The sequence below is a fragment of the Lynx canadensis genome, chromosome D1, assembly GCF_007474595.2.
Source record: "Lynx canadensis isolate LIC74 chromosome D1, mLynCan4.pri.v2, whole genome shotgun sequence".
NCBI classification, from domain to species: domain Eukaryota; kingdom Metazoa; phylum Chordata; class Mammalia; order Carnivora; family Felidae; genus Lynx; species Lynx canadensis.
Genome location: NC_044312.2, coordinates 98153876 through 98172743, shown reverse-complemented (window position 1 = coordinate 98172743; position 18868 = coordinate 98153876). Strand labels below are relative to the sequence as shown.

General features: G+C 59.9%; 1 protein-coding gene across 3 annotated transcripts; it reads left to right on the top strand.

The window, feature by feature from the left end:
* Positions 1-1087: 1087 nt before the first annotated feature.
* CHST1 (carbohydrate sulfotransferase 1) lies at positions 1088-18359 on the top strand. Of its 3 annotated transcripts, none has more exons than XM_030332843.1 (4): positions 1088-1186; positions 13676-14015; positions 14892-15020; positions 16195-18359. In XM_030332843.1, exon 4 carries the CDS (start codon positions 16237-16239, stop codon positions 17470-17472), a length of 1236 nt encoding a protein of 411 aa, XP_030188703.1. In that variant the 5' UTR covers positions 1088-1186; positions 13676-14015; positions 14892-15020; positions 16195-16236; the 3' UTR covers positions 17473-18359. The 3 variants fall into 3 exon arrangements, with proteins under 3 accessions (XP_030188703.1, XP_030188705.1, XP_030188704.1); XM_030332845.1 differs by having other exon boundaries at positions 1095-1186; positions 13894-14015; XM_030332844.1 differs by lacking the exon at positions 1088-1186 and having other exon boundaries at positions 12852-14015; positions 14924-15020.
* The last annotated feature ends 509 nt before the right edge of the window (positions 18360-18868 follow it).

Here is an 18868-nt window from a genome sequence, read left to right as displayed (position 1 = left end):
GCTTGGCCTGCGGCTCTGGCCGTGAGGGCAGATCTCCCCTCCCGGTGGGCGGCAGTGGCTGCACGTTGCCACCTAGGAGTGCCAGTGGTAGGCTGGTGGGAAGGGGGTGGGACTGGCCTGGAGACGGTCCCCAGCAAATCCACCTAGGGGTGCCCTCCCCCCGCCCAAGAGACACAACTGGAACAGGGCAAATGATTCGTTTCCACATCTGAGAAGTAAAGATGGGGGGCAACGGGCTAGGGGTGTGTTGGGGGTACTGGCCCCTAAAGGTGGTTGGCTCCCGTTCCGGGTTCTGGAGCCCCTCCTTTGCGCTGGCCGGGGAAGGGGTAGAGGACATGTGGGCTCGGGGCCAGGCGGCTCCGGCGGACTTCTCGGGGGGGGGGGGGGGGGCGGGCGGCACTCCGGCTGAGGGCCCTCGATGAGCGCGCCCTCGGTGGGAGGGCCGGGAGGGTATGGGAAGAGGTGCCAGTGGGCAGTCTGCGCCCTCGCTGACCCCCTCAACCCCGGGGTGTGGGTGTGGCTCCCTCCAGGGGGGTGGGTGGGGGCTGGCACGCGAGCCGGCCGGCGGAGGGGGCGTCCGGGGCGCCGGAGGCTGGGGCAGCGCGGGGCGGCGCGGGGAGCGGGAGGGCGCGCGCTGGCGGGGTGGGGAGGAGAAGGGGGCGGGCGGCCGCCGAGGGGCGGGCGGCTTCGGGGGGGGGTGGAGCCCGGACCGCAGCGCCCGCCGCTCGCTCGGCGCTATAGCCGCCGCCGCCGCCGCTGCTCCCGGCTCGGCTCGAGAGGCGGGCGGGCGGGCGGGCGCTCCGCGAGGCTCCGGCGCCTGCGGCTGCTGCTCTCCTCCGGCGCCCGGGGCTGCGGCGCGCTGGGTCCCGGCCCCTGGCCCGGCGCCCCTCGGGCCCTCGCGACCCCGTCCCCGGTCCCGCGCCCCTGCCCGGGAGAACGCTCTGCGCTGGCCGGGCCGCCCCGGGCTCGCGCCCCCAGGCCATGCAGAGGGGCCCGTGAGGGGCGCGCGGAGGCGGTGGAAGAGGAGGGAGGAGGGAGGCCGAGGAGGAGGGCGCGGAAGGCGGAGGATGCCGCCGCCGATGCCGCCGCCGCCGCCGCCCGCCGGCCCCCGGCGAGCCTGACTCCAGACCCGAGGATGGAGCCGGCGCTGGGCGCTGCAGCGGCTCCCGGTGCGCCCCCCCACCAGGTATCGGCCGGGCGCGGCGGGCCCCGGGCGGGCGGGAGCGGACCCTCGCCGCAGCAGCGGGAGGGGCGCGGGCGCGGTGGGAGACGCCCCTCCGCTCGAGGACAGTCGCTACCGGCGGTGCGGGCCGGGGGCGGGGGGGGGGGGGCGGCGGGAAGGACGGCAGCGCGTTGGGCGCGGGAAGGGCCCCCCGGGCCGGCGGCGGGCGAGCGCCGCGACCACCCCAGCCCTCCCCGCCCCCATTCGGGGAGGGCAGCAAACTTGAGACGCGCGGCGGCCCCGAGGCGCCCAGCTCCCCGCGGCTGCGGAGCGCACTCGGGGGCTGCCCCGGGTTTACCGTCCCACAACCTGCCCGGCTCCGGGCTGCTGAGACGCCTCGAGACCCCGAGGTCCCACGCCTGCACCAACTTTCCAAACCAGAGCTGCATCCAGAGGCAGGGGGGTGCCCCCTGCTTCCTGCGCGCCCCCCCCCCCCCACTCCCCGGCTTGGCTCCGAACCCGCACCGATCACCCTGTGATGAGCCGGGTCCCCGTAGGGCCCCGGCCGCCGGATGGTGCAGAGCCTTCCCCCCCTCCCGCCCCCATGGGAAGGCAGAACCACCCTCTCGCTCTTCTCTGGGTAGGACCCCGGGCACAGCCTCTCCCAGGCTCCAGGAACCCAATGCTTGTTTTCACAGTTAACAGCCGAGAGTGGCCCTGGCTGGGAAGCTAGGGGTTAAAATGTAAGACCTGAGGATCATCCTAGGGTGGCACCTTGGCCTGATTTGCCATGCCACAGGGTGCCCCCTCCCCCCATCCCAAGCCTGCCGTTTCCCAGGATTAGGTACCTCACCTCTGGTGCACGTTTCCCACCGATGGACTTAAACACTGCTCCTAAGCAGGACAGACTTGAGCCTGGCATCTTTTGGATGGCTCGTAGGGCAGAGAGCAGAGAAGGGACCTAGGATTAGGGGCAGGGGAGCAGGCACTCTGGCTGGGAAAGTAGTTGCTTTGGCAAGCCAAAGGAAAGTGTAGGTATTGAGAGGCAAGCAGGTGGGGACTAAGGTCCCAGGTATCCGCCTTCAGGGCTTTCTCAACCCCTTTCGATTGACGATTGACGGGGCCAGCTGCCTTAGGCAGAGACCTTACCTGGGCAGGCAGTTCCCAGGCTCCAGTCCTCAGCAAGCGGGGACGCTCAAAGGCATCACCATGACCCTGTTTCTTTTTCCAAGTGTTCTCACCGTCATGACTCACACATTGGATTCACCAGGGAGGTATCAAGCCTCCAACCTGTTCTCTTCCCCCTCCCTCCTGGGTCTTCAGGGAGCTGCTGGGGAAAGGAGGGGGCGGATTTGCCTTTGGGTCTCAGCCCCCTGTGGGAGGCCAGGAGCCTGCTCTGTAAACTTTGATTTCCCAGATACTGTCTCCATTAGGGCCGGTGAGCTGCCCTAAGCCAGGCCAGGGTGGGGGGGCTTTTGAGAGGAAGTTTCTGCTAATGATCACCCCAGCCCTGCTGGGGCCTTTGAAATAACAGTCATGCGCCGCCCACCCCCCCCCCCACCCCGCCGCCGCCGCCCCGGGCACATATACTTAACACGGCCTCCTCATCTTAAAGCAGAAACACATTCCCCCCCCTAAAATCCAAATTTCCCTCTTTGCTAAACATTACAATGCTTTGGGCCAGAGGTTTCCTCCTCGGCGTTGGAAGTCGAGCTCCTCTTGCAGACAGCTTTCCTCCTTCCTGGCCTCTCAGCCCCCTCTGCCATATTCAGGGCCCGAGTAGGGACGATGCAGATCCCCCTTACCTCCCTGCCCCCACCCACAGGATCCTAGTTCCGGAGAAAGGGTGGTGCTCATGCTGCTGATGTAGGGGCTGCATGTGTGCTGGCTGCAGACGCACAGAGGTATACATCTGTGCTCCACTGAGTCTGCAGAGGGGCCCAGGAGCCAGGCTCTCGTGGGCGGGGGTGGGGGAACAGACTTGTACCCCCCGCCCCGAGTTCCCCTTGCCCACGCCTCTGTCTCCTTCCCTTGCCCACCGTGGCTCTCTCTTTACTTTTCTAACTCACTCTGCATTGGTGCGGGGAGGGAGCATTTGATATTCATAATCTGGTTCAGAGAAGGTCCCGAAGCCCTGAGTCACTGTATGGTTTCCATGGAAACAGACTTGTTCTGAGGACTCGGTGTAGCGCGGCGGTGGTGGGGGAGAAGGGAAACATATAGTAAAATCGGGCTCCACAAGTGTGGCAGGAGTTGGGCCAACTCCCTTTGATGGGGGTGGGGAGAGGCTGGGCGAGGCTCTAGGGTCCCTACAGGAGGGGCTGCCTCTCCCCACCCCCTGCGGTCCTCCCATCAGATGCTGCTCGGCTTTCCTTGAGGCTCTTGGCCGACTGCTCCTTCTCCCTTGGGCCTCCTGACTCAGTGCCAAGGCTCATCGCTGTGCCTCTGTTTCGTCCTCTGTGCAATGGGGAGAAAAGGGCACCTATCAGCAGGGTTGCCGTGAAGGTCAAATATGTTAATACGGGGAATGCACTTGCAATGGAACCAGCGGAACTGTTCAGGAAGTGTCCTTCTTATTAATTCTGGGGGTCGGAAGGAGCACCCCCTGTGTGGTCACCTGGGTCTATCCTCTGTGCAGGTGATCTTGACATCTGGTAGGGCTGGTCTCTTGCTTTGGAAGAGCCTCCCCCAGCCGCCCCAGCTGGGAACCAGCCATCCATTTCTTCCTCCCACAAAGCATTTATTTAGATTGCTGAGGGCCCGTCCCCGTGCTAGGGAGCCCTGGCTCCTGTTCAAACCCCACCTGTCTAGGAGCCTTGTGGGAACAAATCCTCCAAGTCCAGATGGATGGGCAGCTTTCTGCCTCAGCCTCCTTGGGATTGGGCCAGAGGGAGAGGGACAGGACAGGTCCAGGCTCCGAGGACTGTGAGAAGAGATTGGGGTGGGGCAACTTTTCCAGATCCTGGAGGGGCCTCTCCCTCCTGATGAAAGAGGGATCGGGAACTCTCCAGAAAGATAACGGACCCTGCCCTCCTCCTCCCGCCCCCAGGTTAGATCTTCTATTGGTGAAGTGCTCCCAGCACACCCTCCAAGTCTGGACAGCTAGGGGCTCCAGCCTGAGCCATCAGCTGATGTGTTACTGCCCAGCTGGCTGGGAGAGGGGCCTGTCCTTACCCTGCAGCACCGGCCTCGGCCTCGGCAGTGTCAGAGCGGCGCCTCGGGGACATTTTGGGCACCGGTGATGGCTCAGCCAGAGTCTCCCTCACCAGCCAGCCCTTCTCTCCGTTGCCACCCTCTTCTCCCTGGCCTGCAGACAGCCCCTCCTTCCCTCCTGTAAGGTGGGCTTCAGCTCCAAGCTCCCTAAAGGCACTCCCTCTCTCATATCTCATCACTGCCAGCTCCACACCAGCCCCGGGGATGCCTTCCCCTCTTCCCTGGCTCTCCAGGTAGCCCCAGATGCTGCCCAGCCCACAGGTCCAGCACCCTGCCCCCAGCCCCCGCCAAAATCGCAGTTTCCTGCCAAGGTTCTCCACCCGCCCCCCCCCCCCCGCCACCCAGGTCTCTCTGGACCACTTTGCTGTCCTCATTGGTGTTCACAACACCTTCCAATTTAATATCCTCTGCAAATTTCATTAACGGACTGTTTACTCCCTCTCTCAGGATCATTAATGAAGATGTCAGATAAGATCTGACCCAGTGCTGGGTCTGGGCAGCCCTGCCCCCACTCCCAGACCCCATCCCTCCGCCCCTTCCCCCTGGGGTCGCCTCCTCCACTCAGGACCCTTGGGACCTGCCCCCTCCTGCTTTCGGCCCCATGACAAGTGCTTAGGGCCAAGTCTGTTTGAATTAATTTTGTAAGATTACTCGCGGCGCTGTATCAAATGCTTTGCTAAAAATCAAGATATATTACCCTGCCTGCATTTCCTTCATCTACCGGTCTTGTAATTCCATCAAGTTTGTCAGGCATGATTTGTTCTTTATAAATCCCCATGGTGCCACGTGGGGCACAGAGTTCCCGCGTTTTCTAAATGTTTAGAGATTCCCTCTTTGTGTTTGCTCCTTGATTAGAGCTGGAAGGCTGTGAGCTGGGAATTGGAGGGAGAGCTCATCTCCTCCTCTGGGATGGGGAACGGGGCACAACTCTCTCCTTCTCCGGGTCTCTGTGGGGGGCAAGCGGCTTGTTTAGTGCCCGATCAAGTCCTTGCCACGTGCTGCGGGCCCCCGGCTGGGCACCGAGGGTGGGGATTGACAGAGGGCCTGGGGCTCTCCGTCGGGGATTCTGCAGGCGGACGAGGGAGGCAGACAAGTCTGAAGCCAACGTTCTGAAGGTATCGTTAATCGAGTGATTGCCTGGAACCAGGCACAATACTAGGATCTCATTTAAGCCCCTCACCTGCCCTGGGAGGTGGGTGTGGGCTCCCCTCCCCGGGTACCTGGGGCTCAGGGAGCGTAAGCCTGTCCATGGCCCAAGGTCTGGGTTTCGCCTTCTTCCGTGTTGGCGTGAATCTAGGGTCAGGAGAGCTAAGTGGGTTGGTTCAGACAGGGTTTTAGGAGGTCAGAGTGGGCAGGAGGGGAAGCCCTCAGGGAGAACCTGGGAGAGGTGAGGACCTCACACACAAAGCGCCCTGAAGGCTGAATCCAGTTCCCCATCCTGCCGCTTCTGAGCTGTAGGAGCAAGTCACTCAACCTCTGTGAGCCTGTCTGTCACGGTGATGTGGATCCGGCTGTAGTCCTGACTCCCAAGCTTGGGGAGAGGGTCAAATAAAGTGGCGCATGAAAGGCTCATAACATAACAGTAGACCCTCAGCGAGCAGCCATTGTGTCTTGTCGAGGCCCCTGTCGATGTGGGGGCAGAGACACTCATCCGATTTCACGTTCCCAGTGGGTGGCTCTCCCTAACACTTCTCATCCAGGAGACGTGGATGAGAAGGGGGCGGAGCCCTTCTTCGGGCCGGGGGGGGGGGGGGGGGGCGTCCATGTAACCAACTGTGGGCTGGTAGTGAGTTCTAGGATTAGGGAGCAGGGAGACCTTATCCTGGTCTGGAGCCCAAACCCTAAGTTCCATTCCAGACCATCTCAGGCCAGGTAGTAATAAAGACAGCCTTTGGTGTCCTCTTGGCTGCACGGGATTTGGACAGTCCTGAGCTTTGGGCCCAGGACACACTCACACCTCCCTCTCCTTGCCTAGCCAGAGTGTCTGTGGCACCTGCTGTCTCTCAGGTGCCACACTGCACCAGGCATGTCCACACCCATCATCTCTTCCAGTCTTCCTGATAATCATCCTTTCGTTATTCGTCTGGGGAGGGAGAGCCGCCCCCCCCCCCCCCCCCCCCCCCGCCAGGAAGTGGCGAGATGGCACAGACCTGTTTGCTGTGCTTGGGAATCAGGCAGGCAGGGCCATAGGCAGCCCCATCCCTCCAGCTGACACCCCAGGGACCTGATCCTTAGAGATGGTCAGTCGGTGTTGGATGGGCCCCTGTCTGGGTCAGGGTGAATGCCTGGGTCCCTGGGGGCCACCTTGGCCCCAGCACTCCCTGCCCCTGCCCTCTAGTCTCCAGGTACTGGGTGATGCTCTTACTCTCGGGCGAGGCCTGGGGCCTTCTGTTTTGTGGTAAGGGTCCTCAGAGCTGAGCTCGAACCCCGACCCCAGCACAGACCAGCTTCGCACACCTAGATGAACTCCCTCACTTGCCTGTGCCTCGCTGCTCCTCACCTGGGAAGGATGGCTTGTAGCACCCACTTGATGTGAGCCAGGGCTGGGGTCACCTCTGGGTGTCTGCTCCTGCGGCCCCTCCATCCTGTGTCAGAGGCTCAGGGGAGCCTGTCCCATGCCCAGCCCTCATCCTCAGGGGCCAGCCGGGGTCCAGGCTGGAGAGTCCCGGATCTGGGGACGGGTGGCACCCCCTGCCAGCCCCTCCAGCAGCAGCTGCTGGTGCTTTAGCCTCTGCTTGCTGGATGTTTCCTGTCCTTGAAGCTGGGGGGATGGGCCAGAGCCCGGTGTCCAGGGGGTGGGGCCTCGGTACTGTTCCTTCTCTGCCTGTGGCTGTTGGGGAGGGGTGGGTGGGGGGGACAGGAAACCGGGGCCTTTCCGCCCAATGTCGGGGCAGAAGGGTCCGCCTACCACAGGCCGGGCTGTGGTAGGACCGGCCTGAGGGAACCGGGCCCTTCTGACTCATCCTTCCCCCGTGAGGCGCTGGGCACACTGGAGCCTTGTGCCAGGAGGTCAGTCACTCTCCCCACCGCCGGAGAAAACTTTCCTCAGGACGGGCCAGGACCCCGCCAACCCGCCGGGCCCACAGAAGGACCGGGAGGCAGTCTCTGCAGCCCCCACAGCAAGTGTCTTCAACCACACAGGCCGTGGGAGCTTCAGGGGAGGAGGCTGTGGCATCTGTTCGGACTTCTTTCCACATTTGTCAGGCCATTACAGCCGGCCTGTAGGTTTGAGTCGTCCCCGCACATCACACTCACGGTTCTTAAGTTGCTCTGTGCCCGGGCTGTGCTAGGCTCTGGGTATTTATCGACGTGCTGTCTCACAACCCGACTATTTGGAAGGTTCTGCGACCGTCTTTCCCATTTCGTAGATGAGGACAACTGAGGTCTAGAGAGGTTAAGTGTCTTGCTCAGGTTCTCATAGCTATTTTTTCTTTTTAAGTTTATTTATTATCAGAGAGAGAGAGAACATGAGCCGGGGGGGGGTGGGTAGAGAGAGAGAGAGAGAGAAAGGGAGAGAGAGAGGATCCCAAGCAGGTTGTGCTATCGGCACAGAGCCCGACACGGGGCTCGATCTCGAACCGTGAGCTCATGACCTGAGCCGAAATCAGGAGGCGGGCGCTTAACCGATTGAGCCACCCAGGCCCCCCTGTGGGTAACTTTTCGAGGAGGCTTGAGACACTGATGGGTGTCCTCCCGTGTCATTATGTACGGACATTGGAGTGACCTGCTCCGGAGATACGAAAGCTCATAAAAGGCAGCTGAGTGTCTCTGCTGAGGGTGAAGAGTTGGTGGGCACTCACTCTCTGGAACCTTGGCTGCAAGAACTTGACATTGTCAAGGTGCCTGACAATGCACTGGTTCTGCCTGTGGGGTCTGTGGATAGCTATGGGGCCCAGGGACTCTAAGGACTGTGTACAAACACCCTGTCTGTGTTGGTGCAGATTCTGGGGAGAAGGTCCATTGCCTCCCGGTGTTTCAACTTGAGGAGGCCTGACCGCAAAGAGAAGAGCTGTTGCCTCCGATCTCCCTTGGGCTGACCCAGACCACAGGGGCTGATTCTGGACCCCAAGAAATCTCCTCCCCCTGGGAGGCTGCCCTGGCTGAATTATGGTTTGGCATACTGCTCACCTTGAAGGATGTTCTAGAACACAGCCCCAAGAAACTCGTCCTCAGGCTTAGCAGGTACGAGGTCTTGAGAATGGCAGGCTATGCTCAGGGTTCTCTAGGAGAGTCAATGTCAGGAGTAGTCAGGCATCTCTTGAGCAGATGTTTTCATTTTCATCTCATGGCTCCTATGAAACATGAAATGAAATATTTCCCTTTTCCCATTGGCTGCCGGGTAGCCCTGATCCCCATGCCGGCCCAGAAGTGTCTTGGCTCTTGTATGCTAATCTGGCTTCTGGTTCTTTCAGAGTTCGTTTGTACCCTTGTTTTTCCACTTGCTCGTTTCATCACCTCACTCTTTTAAGGAAGAAAAAAAAAAAAACCAACCTTGCTCTTTTATATGTTTTCGTCTTAACTAAACAAACATCGATGGTGGGTCAGCGCTGGCTACCGCAGACCCAGGGATTAAGCACTTCCTTTCTGCAGGCTCTCCCAGAGGTCTGTGTGCCAACTCCTCCCTCCCTGTCCAGTTCCCCCCCCCCCCCCCCCCCCCCCCCCCCCCCACCCCCGGCCCCTTGCTCCAGTTCCTGGGGCCTCAGAGCCTTGGGCCCCTCCATCCTGGCTCCCGGGGCTGGTCAGAAACACGATGTTCAGGATCTTTATTCTTTGCTCTCCCGATCTCCTCGGAGCTTTGCAAACTGCTTTTGGGAAGAAAAAGCTGGGAGGGGAGTCCTTTCTCCAACCCAGGCTTCGGTTGCTCCCCGCAGCCCCGGGTCCCCCTGGAGGTCTCCCTCTTTTTCAGCGCCTGCCCTGTCTCAGCAGCACCAGCTGACTGCTCCCCCTTAGCGGCCTGCCTGAACAGACAGAGCCAAAAGGTCGTGACTTTGACCCCGCTGCCTTGGAAGTGGGGGAGGGGGGGAGCTGGCAGGCAGTGCCCTGGGGGCAGAACAGAAGGTGCAGGGAGTTACCGGTGATGACTTCAGTGTCCCACCCCTCCAGGTCTTGCCTGGCGTGGCTTTGCCCTAGCCCAGAAAGTTACTAAACTCAGATGGAACTGAGAGGCTCAGCGTGAACTGCCTTCCTCCCGCTCCGGTCTCCTAGTCCCTCCGGCAGGGGCATCTACAGTTTACCAGTTCAGTGAGAGTTCTTTCAGTGGTTGTATATGCATGTGTATAAATACCCTCCCCCCCCACCTCATCCCCTTTTTACAAACAGGCTGTAGTATATACTATAGCACATGTGTTTTCTGGCTCTAGCTTCTTTATCTTGGGTGATAGCCCCACATCAGTATATACATATCTGTGGAGGCTTCTCTGGTGTGGTCAGCTGGGAAGAAGATCCTGGGGCAGGGGAGAATGCTGCTCATAGAGGGGGTGAAGCCTCTAAGGGGCCCATGGGTGGGCTTTAGGGGGTCCTGGAGCCTTCTGCTTGTGTGTGTAAAATTGTGGATACGAAGGAATCTTTCTGGAAAGAGGGACTGGGTCTCTCCAAGGGGCCTGTGGCCCAGAAGAGGCAAATGCCACAGCTCTGGGTTGCATGGGATTTCACAGAGCAGGAGGCCCGGGGCGAACTCACCAGAGGGCAGAGCCCCTTGGCTCTTAGCCCCCGCTGGGGCTGCCGTGGACCAAGCTGAGGGGGATGGGGCCCAGCTGCCAGCCCCGATATCCTCTTGGAAGATGACTGGGGCTTTCCGGCTCCCAAAGGAGCATCCCTCTGCCTGCAGCCAGGGTGGCCCTGACTCTGCAAATGGAGCGCCAGGCCTCCCTAGGATCAGAGCTGGGAGGCCCTTAGAGTCACTGGATCTATGGAGGAATCGGGGCACAGAGAGGCCAGGGGATAAGTCCAAGGTCTCCCAACCAGGGAAAGCAGAGGCCGTTCCCGCCTGTGATATTAAGTTCAGCGTTCCTTCCCCTGCCAGAGAGGCATGAGGAGAGGCCCTCTGGATGAGGTGAGGCCGCTTGTTGCTGCTTGTCTCTTGGGGTGAGGGTGAGGAAGAGAGGATGCACAGAGCAGAGGCCACAGCTCAGGTGGGGGTGTCATCATCGCACCTCACTGCACCCTGCAACATCACCTCCCGCGGCCTGAATCCTCCCATAAAGCTGCATCAGCCGGCCAGGAGTTCTGAACACACATAGCAAGGACGCGGCGCTAAGAGGCTGCACTACAGGCTGTGGCCACTAGAGGGCAGCAGGCAAGCCACTGCGGCGGCTCCGCGGCAGAAAGTTCTCAGGCTGGGCGAGGCGAGGAGGGAAGAAGGGGCCACGTGGGCAGAGGCCTGCCTGGCAGAGGTCCGGACACCGCAGTCGGGGAGAGTGTCTACCTCACTCTCAGAGTCAGTGAGATCTGTTCTGAGGTGCTCAGCTGAGACAAAAAGCAAACAAGACCTTTCATGATACGAGTATCGTTATTTATTGAGGGCTTACTTTATGCCAGGCGCTGTGTTAACCAATTAGTCCTGACAACAGCCTTGTTACAATTGTCCCCATTCTTTGGGTGAGAAAACGGAGGCCCAGAGAGATTAAGAAACCTGGCCGCCAATGGGGCTCATGCCAGAGCCCGTGTCCCAAGCATGAGGTCGTTATTCTACGCCTGGCATTGACTCAATGCTTGGATTCTTACACTCACTACTATGGCTATGCCCACTTTATGGGTAGGGACACTGAGGCCCAGAAAAAGCTAGTGAATCCCGGTCCACACACCTGCTACGTGATAATCCAGACGGGTGTGATTCCGTGGCTTGAGCTCTGAGCTCTGGATTACAGTTCTCTGATGTAGACGCATTTTTCCCTTCCACCATGTGCCCTTATCTGTGCCCTAATCTGACGGTGGCTGACATTGAAATCTGAGCTTCCTGCTGGGAGTTCATCAACTCCCCTGCCTTCCAACAGAGGTTACAGACTCTGGGCTCCTGTGTCTAGGGTTTGTCTGGATTGTGACGAACCAGGGGTGGAGGAAGGCCCTGCTCAAAGCCCAGGGAGGGGCCGTGGGGCTCACAGTCTGGTTTGGAGGACAAGGGCGTTGGAGAGTTCCTTGCAGTGGCCAGGGCTCCCCTGGGAACAGTGGGACCTGGCCCTGGGGCCTCTGGTTTCCAGGGCAGATGCCTCCAGCATACCAAGGAAGCTTGGCCAGCCCTGAGCCCAGTTCTGCCAGGCTGGCAGGAGAGCAGGGGCCTTTCTAGGAGGGTCTGACTTTCTTCATCTTCCTGTTCCCATGCCCTAGCTTTGCCCTCCTGGGAGACAGGGGAATGGCCTGGGGCTGGGACTTTGAACGCATTCCCCTTGTTGGTGCTATACCTGCGACACTGAGTCCCCCTTTCTTAGGGATTTGTAGCGTCGGGATGCTTCAGTTACTTCTGATTTATTAGCCAAGGCAACAGTTGCTAATCCTGGCCTTAAGTTTCTCTGGGGTGGAGTGGGGGGGAAGTTGTGAGGGGAGAAACTTAAACGGTCCCCTCTATGGGTGACCTCTCCTTCTGGCGCCAGAATCTTAGAGTTAAGTGAAATCTCTTCAAGACGTCTGTTTCCTGTCTCGGTGGGGACCCCAGGGGTCTAACGTCATGGGTCAGGGAGGAGGATTCGAGCGTGGGCTCCAGGGAGTAGAGCCTGGGCTAGAATCCTGGCTTTGCTCCTTACTCCGAGTGTAAGCTTGGGAAAGTTACTTAACCTTGCAGAGCCCCCGCTTCCTGATCTGTAAAATGGGGATATGGCAACGTCGACCACACAGGGTTGGCGTGAAGGCGCGAGGAGCATTTGCCTGGAATAAACATCGTGAATGTCCAGGAAGTGCTTGCCTTCATGCTTTCTCCCCTCCGTGATTCCTAGAACAGAGCCCGGGTCATGCTGGATATCTGGGCAGATCTTCACAGGTTAAGAGCAAAGGGAGGGCCACCTAATGCAATGGCATTGCAACTGCAGACCCTTAAATAACTTAAAACTCGTACCGAGCAGGGGCGCCTGGGCGGCTCAGTTGGTTAAGCCTCTGACTTTGGCTCAGGTCACGATCTCACCATGTGTGAGTTCGGGGCCCGCATCGGGCTCGCTGCTGTCAGCACGGAGCCTGCTTCAGATCCTCTGTCCCCCTCTCTCCCTGTCCCCCCTCTCTCTGCCCCTCCCCTGCTTGCACACACTCTCTTTCTCAAAAATAAGTTTAAAAAAGACATTAAGAAAATATTACGAGCACTGTTATTAATGGTATTCCCTACCTGTTCTTTAAAGGCATTTGTCTTGGGGCACTCAGGCAGGGTGGGCCTGCATTTTGTAGGAGGATCTAATTTAACGCAGAGAGGCGGTTCTGCTGGGCACCTCACCCAACCCTGTTGATGGAGTCAGCATTCTCTACCTCCGGGGAGTGAGGCGCGGGGGGGGGGGGGGGGGAAGGGGGATGGGGTGTGGTCAGGGGTGTGGTTTTTCTCTGATCACATTGGGGGTTCGAAAGAATCTAGACTGTGTTCTTCTCCTATTTACTGCCACCTGGTGACGCGGTACTATTCCCTGTACGTACTAAGTACCCCCAGAGCCTCAGATGGCCCACCGTCACCTCAGCCCCGCTTCTGTGCCCCTCCCCGAGGCACCCAGACTCTTTAGGTCTGTTTCTACTCCGCTAAGCTGATGGTAAAGGGTTCAAAGCACTGGCTTAAGAGTCTGACACGGGGATTCGAGTCTCTGCTACTCCTTGTTTGCCCATGCCCCTTTGCTTAGTCTTTGAGCCTGAGTTTCTCCATCTAAACAATGGGAGTGAAGACCCTGCCCTCCCAAAGGGGGCTGTAAGGAACCGCATAGTGTTCAGAATTGGCCGAGCCAGGCAGCACGGCAGGTTTGGGACGGGAGGATCCGCGAACCCCTCCCCCAAAGGAGTCATGCCAAATAGCGGGATGTGGGCAGAATATTCACAAGGCACAAGTTCACCCCCTCAGCCACGAGCCAGTAGATCAACAAGACCAGACGGCGAAGGGAAGGAACATGCCGTAAATCTTACGGATCGTCTGTACCCTTCTTATGCCCCGTCTCTCTCGTGCCGATTCACAAGTGGGCTGGGGACATTAATCGAATGCGTGTTTGAAGGCCAAGTGCGCGTAAGCTGGAGGAACAAGGTCAAATCTCCTCAGAGGGAAAGAGCGAGGGCTTTGGGAACCTGCTAGATGTGCGTTAAGCCAGGCACGCAAGCTCAGGGGGGTGACTCCGCCTCTCTGTGCCTCAGCCTTCTCCAGTGTGAAACGGAGCTGAGAACTGGCTTCCACGTGAAGTTCCTGTGAGGAATAAACGCGCGGATGCAGGTCAAAGGCTTAGCACTTAGGAAGTACTCCGAAGATGCTAACCGAAACAACGCTCGCCACGGTGTTGACGTTTTAACTTAGAGTCCGCGAGCAGCGTCAAGGTCAGGGATGCTCCCTGGTCCACTTCTGCTTTGAGTTGTAGGTAGCCGCTCTCCTCTCCGCTGTGGCTGGAAGAAGAACCTCCCTCCCCGGCTGTCCCTTCCGTGCGGGCCTCGGCGTCTGGGCTGTCTAGACAGAGCTGCCATTTCCACCGGGAGGTCTGAGGTGAGCCCCCCCAGCGGCCCTGTTGACTTCTCTAAACCTCTCTTGGGGAGTCACTGAACGAGTCAGACTTTGAAGGGTCAGGTGGTTCTGTCGATTTAAAATGCAGAATCAGGGGCGCCTGGGTGACTCCATTGGTGAAGCGTCCGACTTCGGCTCAGGTCGTGATCTCACGGTCCGTGAGTTCGAGCCCTGCGTCGGGCTCTGTGCTGACAGCTCAGAGCCTGGAGCCTGCTTCGGATTCTGTGTCTCCCTCTCTCTCTCTGCTCCTCCCCCGCTCATGCTCTGTCTCTCTCTCTCTCTCTCCTTCAGAAAATAAATTAAAAAATAAATAAATAAATAAATAAATAAATAAAATGCAGAACCAGCCGGGGCTGTGCTCCGGCCTAATTCTCTGGGACAGCTTTGATTCTGTCGCCGTTCCATTCTCGGGTGCCGGGCATCTGTCTGGTGGGTCAGTCTGGCCACCAGAGCTGAACAGAGCTAGCTAGGCTTCGGGGTATTTGTGGCCAGTGGATTTCTTTGCAGCTGCCTTGGGTGATGAGTTTGGGGGTCCTCCCTGGGGTGGTTCCCCATGTAGGGCACCAGCTCTTGGTCAGCTGGTGATGGAGGCCTGCCCATCGGGTCGTGGTGTGAGGGACAGTGACTTGCTAGGAGAGGATGGCTAGGGGGTGGGGAGGTGGGTGGAGGGCCCAGGACTCAGGGCCAGATCTAGGAGATAAAAGATGGCTCTAGGATATTTGGAGGCCTGAGTCAGTGATCTGGGAGAGCAGCCAGGGCCCTTGTCCCATGGCCTTGGAAGGTAGTCTGTGGGGGCACAGGACACAGGACAGAAGGGGTGGGAAGGGCGGTGCTGACAGATCAACCCCCCCCCCCCAGAACCCCTCCCCTACCTCTCTCTCTCTCTGCAGTCTGCTGGCCACAGGGCATCTGCACAGGCTGGGACCGCCGGCTAGGCCAGGAGCCCCGGCAGCTGTGGACTCCCTAGCTCGGAGCAGCCCCTCTTTGGTGAGTGGTGGAGCCCTCCCTGCATTCGCTCTTGGAGCAGCCCCAGCCCTCCCCCAGGGCCTGGGAGCTGAGCCAGCCTCTCTTGGGAGGGGGGGGGGGACTTCCAGATGCTCAGACTGGCACCTCGCTCCAGACCTGTGACACACCCTTCATTTTCCCTGCTCTCCTGTCCCCACCCCACCCACTTTCTCATTCCTTCAGGTGTCCCTTCTGTTCCACCCCTTCCTCTCCTCTCTGTCCTGCCTGGTTCTCTGGGGCCATTGCTGGGTCACAGTGGGGCCTCTGAGCTCCCCCTGTGGACAGAAGGGCTGAGAGCCTAATGGCGGAGGCCCTTGAGGATTGGCTGGGATGGGGGGCCCGGAAGAGCCGGTTCACCCTGCTGTCAGTGGGGGTCATCTGCCCTCTGCCCGGACCCCTCCCTTGCCCCTGTGGCCAGAAACAAACCTGGAGTGTGCTGGGGCCTGGGTGAGGGATGCTATTCAGCAGCCCTGGAACTGTCCTGTTCTGGGCCAGTTGGCTCTCCTGACCCGGGGGATCCCAGGAGTCCTCAGCTAGAGTAAACCGGTCACCTACATCCCTAAGTTGGGGAGGTGGGATTGACACATTTGTCCCCCTTTCCTGGGCCCAGGGGGCAGAGGTGAGTGGATACGTAGGGCGTACAGGGGTCCCTTAGACACAGGAGGAAGCCTCTGACATGAGCTCTTTTTCCTCCTAGGGGTGGGCAGGGGCTGGAGGAAAGATGCCCACGTGGGGGGACCAGGTGCCTGCTCACGGGGGGGTGGAAGATGCAGGCGGGCCCAGGAGGTGCTGGCAGGGGTGACAGGCAGTGGCAGGGGAATGGCTGGAGGCAGGGACTGGTGGGCTCCTGAGTGTGTGAGCCGGGGAAGTCAGCTTCTTGCACCGCGGAGCCCCACTAAGGAACTCAAGGGTCCCGACGGGAGTCCCCGGGGGTGTGGGGAGTCCGTTTGTTCAGTCCCCAGAAACTCCCAGGAGTCCCCAGAGTTTGGAAAGTCTAGCCTGGAAGCTGCTCAGCCCTTAGGTGTGTGTGTGTGAGCACGGGGCAGAGGGAATCAGGTAGGTGCCAGGGCCCCCCCGGAGGCCAGCCCGTCTAAGGGCGCCGAGCGAGGCACCCACGCCTGGCTGCTTCCTGAGGGCTGCCCACCTTTGCCCGCAGACCCCGCATGGTGGAGAAGCAGCCCCATGAAGGTGCCCAGCCATGCAATGTTCCTGGAAGGCTGTCCTCCTCCTTGCCCTGGCCTCAATCGCCATCCAGTACACGGCCATCCGCACCTTCACCGCCAAGTCCTTCCACACCTGCCCGGGGCTGGCAGAGGCAGGGCTGGCCGAGCGGCTGTGCGAGGAGGGCCCCACCTTCGCCTACAACCTCTCCCGCAAGACCCACATCCTCATTCTGGCCACCACGCGCAGCGGCTCCTCCTTCGTGGGCCAGCTCTTCAACCAGCACCTGGACGTCTTCTACCTGTTCGAGCCCCTCTACCACGTGCAGAACACGCTCATCCCCCGCTTCACCCAGGGCAAGAGCCCCGCGGACCGGCGGGTCATGCTGGGCGCCAGCCGCGACCTCCTGAGGAGCCTCTATGACTGTGACCTCTACTTCCTGGAGAACTACATCAAGCCGCCGCCCGTCAACCACACCACCGACAGGATCTTCCGCCGCGGGGCCAGCAGGGTGCTGTGCTCTCGCCCCGTGTGCGACCCCCCGGGCTCCGCCGACCTGGTGCTGGAAGAGGGGGACTGCGTGCGCAAGTGTGGCGTGCTGAACTTGACGGTGGCCGCCGAGGCCTGTCGGGAGCGCAGCCACGTGGCCATCAAGACCGTGCGGGTGCCCGAGGTCAACGACCTTCGGGCCCTGGTTGAGGACCCCCGGTTGAACCTCAAGGTCATCCAGCTGGTCCGGGACCCGCGTGGCATTCTGGCCTCCCGCAGCGAGACCTTCCGCGACACGTACCGGCTCTGGCGCCTCTGGTACGGCACCGGGAGGAAGCCCTACAACCTGGACGTGACGCAGCTGACCACGGTGTGCGAGGACTTCTCCAACTCCGTGTCCACCGGCCTCACGCGGCCCGCGTGGCTCAAGGGCAAGTACATGTTGGTGCGCTATGAGGACCTGGCCAGGAACCCCATGAAGAAGACCGAGGAGATCTACGGCTTCCTGGGGATCCCCTTGGACAGCCACGTGGCCCGCTGGATCCAGAACAACACGCGGGGCGACCCCACCTTGGGCAAGCACAAATACGGCACCGTGCGAAACTCGGCGGCCACGGCCGAGAAGTGGCGCTTCCGCCTCTCCTACGACATCGTGGCCTTTGCCCAGAACGCCTGCCAGCGGGTGCTGGCGCAGCTGGGCTACAAGATGGCCACGTCGGAGGAGGAGCTCAAGAACCCCTCCATCAGTCTGGTGGAGGAGCGGGACTTCCGCCCTTTCTCGTGACGAGGGCGCCGTGGGTGGGGGTGAGGGGCACGTGGCGTCGGTTTTGATAAAATGGACCGTTTCTAACTGTTGCCTTATTTCCCCCTCCCGCCCCCACCCTGCCTTTGCGTCCTTCCTGTCCCCTGCCCACCCTCCACTTCCTTCTGCCCCCCTTTTCGTCTCTGAAATTTGCACTATGTCTTGGACAGGAATCACTGGGGCAGAGGGGACGTGAAGTGGGGTGAGCCCCCACCCCACCCCATTCAGACACACGGATGCTGGGTCTCTGCGTGGATGGTGACAATGTTTACAAGCACGACACTCACACATTCACATGAGCGCGCACGCGCACACACACACACACACACACACACACACACACACGGGCGCCCACGAGGAGAGATACGTGCCCCAAACCACAGAACTTCGGAAGCTTCTCCAACGGACGAGTGGTCCGGGTATGGTAGTTTTTGCACTGTCTTACTTCCACAAGGTAAGAGGTTAAAAACAAAAAAGGCCACCTCTCTCTAATTTATGAATGGTGTCTAATCCCTCCCCACCCTGCTGCCTGCCCCCAGTGCCCGCTGCCCCCCTGGGAGCAGAGAAACTGCCCCCTCCTGCCCGCCCTTGCCTGTCGGTGAGCAGGTTTTTACTGTGAGGTGAATGTGGACCTTGTTTATTATTTTCCAGTCTGTGGCGATGCTGTCTGTCTGTCTGTCTGAGTCTCGTGGCTGCCCCTGGACCAGTGACGGCTGATAAATCTTAGGGGTTTCCGATTGATCTTGGGGTCCATCAGTGATATTTCTTTGTGCCAAAAAGAAAAAAAAAAAAAAAGAGTGGATCAGTTTGCTAAATGAACATTGAAATGCTTTATCTGTGTTTTCTGTAAATAAAAGTGTGCAATAATATCTGGGTGTGATTGTGGCACATTCTGAATCGGCAAGGGCAGGCCTTGGTGGGCCAAGTGTTTCTGGTTTGGGGGAGGAGAGGCAGGGAGGGACGCAGGGAGGTGGAGGAGGGGACTCAGCGGCCAGTGTCCGGCTTTCAGATCTCCTGCCACCCTCGTCACCCTCAGTGCTGACTTCGGTGGTTCATTTCCATGCAGTCAGTTCAGACCAGGCACCTGGTGGCCAGGGGTCAGGTTCAAACCATTTAACAAGCAGTAGGGCTTGCCGAATCGACGTCCAGGGGTCAGGATGAGGTCCTGGCGACCCCTTTCCGGGCCGGGCGTTGCCCCTTTAGCTTCTGGGTCTGGGGCCTGGATAGCCGGGGAAGGGGACCCTTCCAGGGGTGGGGTGGCTCAGGGCCGGGGCTGCTTATCAGCTGGCCTGGAAGAATTTCAGCGTTTTAACAAGTCGTGCAGGTGCGCTGGTGTCTATGCTGGTGGAATATCAGCTGTGTTTATTTTTCTTCCTAT